The following is a 4,284-nucleotide window of genomic DNA, read 5'->3' on the forward strand; positions in this document are numbered from 1 at the left end:
TCAGCGTCAGGCTGTCCTCCAGCGTGGTCTGCAGGCTGCCGGCCGAGCTGCTGGGGCTGGCCTCCAGCGATGAGTCGCTGCCTCTGGCCTGTGCGGCAGCAGGAGGGGACAAAGGTCACCGGTAGCCCCAGCCCTGCTCCCCGGGCCGCCCAGACCTTCAGGCTCCTGGGTGGGAGCACCCCCACCCAGGCCACCCCACCTCCTGTCCCAGCTTCTGGGGGCCTCTCAAGGTGACCCCTGCAGTGGTCTCCTCGTCCCGGCACACACCCTGGTCCTGGGGGAGTCAAATGACTCCGCTCATACCCAGGTCAGGTCCTGGCCCCTGCACAAAAGCCCCCAGGCCTCACTAGGCATGAAGACCTCCCTGGCCCCCCACACACGCCCCCCCCAGGTAACAAGTGCTTCACCCCTCACTGCCTGCTCAGCCCTTTTGACCTGACCTCTCCCTGCTCCCCCGCCTGTGGGATATTCAGGCTGCCCAAGGGGGGACCCCGGCCCACTCCACAGACACACTCTGTTGGCCGAGAGTCCCCACCTGCCCCTCCACCTCCGTTCCTAATCGAGCCCCTTCTCGCCCCTCCCAGGGCACCTGAGGACCCTTCCTCAGCCCCTCAATGCATCACCCCACAAAGTCTCCCAGCCCCCGTCTGCATCCCCTCAAACTACAGCCCACCTGCCCTCCTTCAGGGCCCCAGCTGGGCCAGCCCTAAACTCCACTGGCCCCAGATGCCCCAGGCTGGTCCCGCCCATTTCTTCAGCCTCTGGTGCCACCTCCTCTGTGGAGTCTCAGCACCCCCAGACTCACTCCCACTCCTCCAACGCCCCAGCATTTCTGTGTCCTGTGCCTTTTACTGGACCGGCCCCCTCCTCCTTGGACTTCAAGGCCCCACCCAGCTGCCCCCCGGCAGCACACTCTCAGAGGGGGCTGTACCTGCCGCAGGAGGGTGCAGTTGGCGCTTGGTGACCGCAGGGGTGCCCAGGAGCCCTGCAGGGCGATCTTGGGGAGGGGCCCAGGGCTAGCGCCCTTCTCCTGTCCCGGCTGGCCGGCAGAAGCGGCGGGGTGGAAGAACTCCGCAGGCACAGGCAGGAGTGGGCTGGAGGCGTCTGGGGAGAAGGGGCTCTGGGGTGCAGCTGGGGAAGGAGGAGAGGGAGGTGGGGAGCGGCCCTGGAGGGTGGGCTGCAGGGTGGGGCAGGCCTCCTCGCCGAGCAGCGGCCGCCCCCTTGGGAGCTGCACGGGCAGGGTGCTCGCCGCCGGGTTCCTATTCTAGACCATCATGTTATTTAGGGGAAGCACAACTAAATGGTTACCTAAAGGAGGTGCAGTTTCCTTCCATCAGAAGGGCTCTGGGGCCCTGTGCCTGTCCAACTGGGGAAGTCTGGGTCTTGGGACCTCAGCCATCATGTCCAGCCAAGGGGCAGTCAGCTTTAGGGTGGGCTCTCCCTCAAGAAAAAGTCACCCCACCCCAGCACCAAGGCAAAGCCTCCCAAAGTAACATGGGGGGCGCAGTTCATGGTCTTGGGGTGCTCTCTTGACTTTTCAGCTTTCTGTCCCCCACCCCCAACCCTGCAGCCAGGGACACGAACCACAGTCCCACCACAGTCACTCACAAGAGGACTGGGAGTGGGGGCGAGCCCGAGCGGACAGGCGGGGTGCCCTCTGCCCGCCGTCCGCAGCCCAGCCACGAGCCCAAAGCACAGGCCGCGAGGGCGACTGGAGGAGGCCGCCCGGACACGTCGCAGGGAATACAGCAGACAGGGGGTGTGTTGTGCGTCTCCGCCTTTGGTGAGGATCTTTGCCACCATCACCTCAAATGCAGCTCTAGAAGACACCCCAGCTGGCTGACAGTCTCCTTCTGCTGGATGATGTGGGTACACCAGCCTGCTTCCCTTTTCACCAAAGCTCCTAGGAAGCTCGACGTGAAGCTTCCCTCGGCCCCGGTTTCTCGTATGTTATCTCATCCCCATTTCCTACTGTCAGCTTTGCCCGTCTGGGCGCTTTCTGGACTCACGACAGCCAGCAGGGCAAAAACATACAGGCGGGCGCCGAGCCCAGGGCCGGGGCGCGGGGAGCCGGTGGCCCCGGCCCTCACCTGGGCTGCTCTCCCGCTTCAGCCAGGACCGCACCGGGTTGCAGGGGATCGTCTCCATCGCACACAGCAGGTTCTCTGGCCCCGAGGAGGTGGCCAAGTTGGACGAGGGGAAGAAGCATTCATCCACATCCCCCAAATGCGGGGGTCCAGGCGGGTCTGGCTCTCCCTGCAGGAAAGGGGAGGTAGGAAAGCAGGCCGGGGGGGCGGGACAGAGGTCCGGTCCGCCACACTGCCTTCCTGCGGGCTCCACAGCCCTTTTCCGGGCTCCTCCACTGCCTGGCTTCCTCACCTCCTTCCTCTACCTGGCCACCAGTCACTGCCAGAACCAGGTGAAGGGGCCACCTCCATGAAGCCCCCTCCGACGCCCAGACAGTTTCCCCCAATCACGCCCCTCATGGCTCTGGGACCCCCGAGGGCAGTGACGGTTTTCCGTGTCTCTGCAGCCCACGCCGACACCACGTGCAGGCCAGCGGGCAGCAGAGGACAGGCTAAGCTGGGCAGGTGCCTCCCTTTGCTGACCCTCAGTCTTCACGTCCATGAAGAAGGAAAGGAGCCCCTTCTTCCTAGGCCTGGCGCCCAGAATCGTCGGCACTTCCCAGCAGACAGGCCTCTATGACGAATAAAGCCAGAGCGTGCCCACCCAGACCCGCAGACCCGACGTCCTGTCTGGGAGAGCAGCTCGGGGGTGCAGGGGGTGCCTGGGTAGGGTGATGGGAGCTGGGAGCTGCCAGGGCCCGAACAGAGGCAGACCCACCCCCCACCCAGCCTTCCCCGAGCTGATGGGAGACGCCCGGCAATGGCAGGGGGGGCAGCGGCGTCAAACCCCAGCACCCCAGGGCCTCCACAAGCAGGGTCAGTGCACCCCTACCTGGGGCCAGGCTCCTCTCACGTGCCCACGGGGGGCAAGAAGAGCCGGAGTAGAGCGTGCGGGCCAGGAGGCGGAGCCCCCACTCCAGCCTGCAGACCCTGCCGGCCCGGGGCTCCTCACCACCTCTGGGTGTGGGCTGGGACCGCGCCCCTGGCCTGCCGTGCCCGCACGGAGTGGGCGAGCCTCCCCACTCCTCAGAGCCCCAGCCCCGACATGGGAAGCGGGCCCTCAACACCCCGGCCAGAGCTGGGGGCGCATGAGTGCAGCAAGCGCCTGGCGCACAGCAGGCGCTCGCACCTGGTGGGGCTCCTCCCTGCGCGCTTCAGCCTCCTGGTCCCCTGTGAGGTTCGCCTGCCAGGGACAAACCCCATTTACACAGATTAAAAAGACCCAAAGCAACCAGGGGCAACCCAGGGGCAGTGCCCGGACGGAGCCCAGCTGGGTGCCCTGCTGTGATTTCAGGTGGTCACTCCGCCTCTCTGAGCCCCACTGTTCATCCGACCGGGGGGAGGTGAGGGCCGGGCACACCGCGGAGGCCACTCAGTGGCACCGGGGAGGAAGCAGTGTCCCTGCTGGGCAGCCAGAGGCCGGGCTAGAGGGGCTGACCCCTGCCTGGGAGCCCTGGAGGGCCGCTCACCTTGCTGTCTCTGGGGCCCAGAGGGCCGGCGGGAGGATCCTCGAGACTCAGGTCGTCACCCAGCAGGATGGAAGAGGACCTGTCTGAGTTCAGGGAGAAGGCCTCCGTCTCGGCCAGCTGGACCTGCAGGGACAGGCCGTGGCCTCAGTTCATCCAGGGCAGGAGTATGCAGGCGTGGCCCTGAGCTCCCGGGCTCAGGGCCTAGTTGTCTAGAAAGATGCTGGGGTCAGGGCAGTCCAGAGAGGGGCTGAGCACGACGGCGAGCCGGTCCCTGGGCAGGGGTTGATGGCCAGGGCGTCAGGCCAGACGTGCCAGGCTGGCCGGCTAGAGGCAGGCGGCCTTTGTGGGCTGCGGACACGGAGGCCTGTCCACTCATCCCCGAGCAACGCCCCGGCACTGGCCCAGCAGGTCTCTGGGTCTCTGCCAGGAGCATGCTCGCCTCAGCGGGCCCCTCCGTCCCCGGCACGCACACACACACACCATCTACTGTCCTTACTTCTTGCTTGTCGTGTTGACACTTCTCACAGCCGGCCGGCGAGGAGTAGTGGTGGAAGATGGAGCCAGACAGGTTGTCGATGATGGTCAGCTCCCCCTCCAAGGAGTCCTTGATGATTAAAGAGACGCTGTCCAGCCACAGGTTCTCCTAGGCGGACGGGGACGGGGTGGGGACAGGCGGGATTATGGCTGGG

At 66.0% G+C, this 4,284-nt stretch overlaps 1 protein-coding gene across 1 annotated transcript in view; it reads right to left on the reverse strand.

The window, feature by feature from the left end:
* CACNA1I (calcium channel, voltage-dependent, T type, alpha 1I subunit) overlaps positions 1-4,284 on the reverse strand; it is an 88,168-nt gene that overhangs the window by 619 nt on the left and 83,265 nt on the right. The window contains exons 32-37 of the mRNA XM_012735118.1: positions 4,092-4,238; positions 3,596-3,718; positions 3,256-3,309; positions 2,091-2,256; positions 932-1,131; positions 6-88 (exon numbers count right to left, since the gene is read on the reverse strand). Of these exons, the coding sequence (XP_012590572.1) occupies positions 6-88; positions 932-1,131; positions 2,091-2,256; positions 3,256-3,309; positions 3,596-3,718; positions 4,092-4,238 (773 nt within the window). The remainder of the gene's footprint in view (positions 1-5; positions 89-931; positions 1,132-2,090; positions 2,257-3,255; positions 3,310-3,595; positions 3,719-4,091; positions 4,239-4,284) is intronic.

Source organism: Condylura cristata, unplaced genomic scaffold (assembly GCF_000260355.1).
Source record: "Condylura cristata isolate star-nosed mole 26May11 unplaced genomic scaffold, ConCri1.0 scaffold00004, whole genome shotgun sequence".
Classification (NCBI taxonomy): Eukaryota; Metazoa; Chordata; class Mammalia; order Eulipotyphla; family Talpidae; genus Condylura; species Condylura cristata.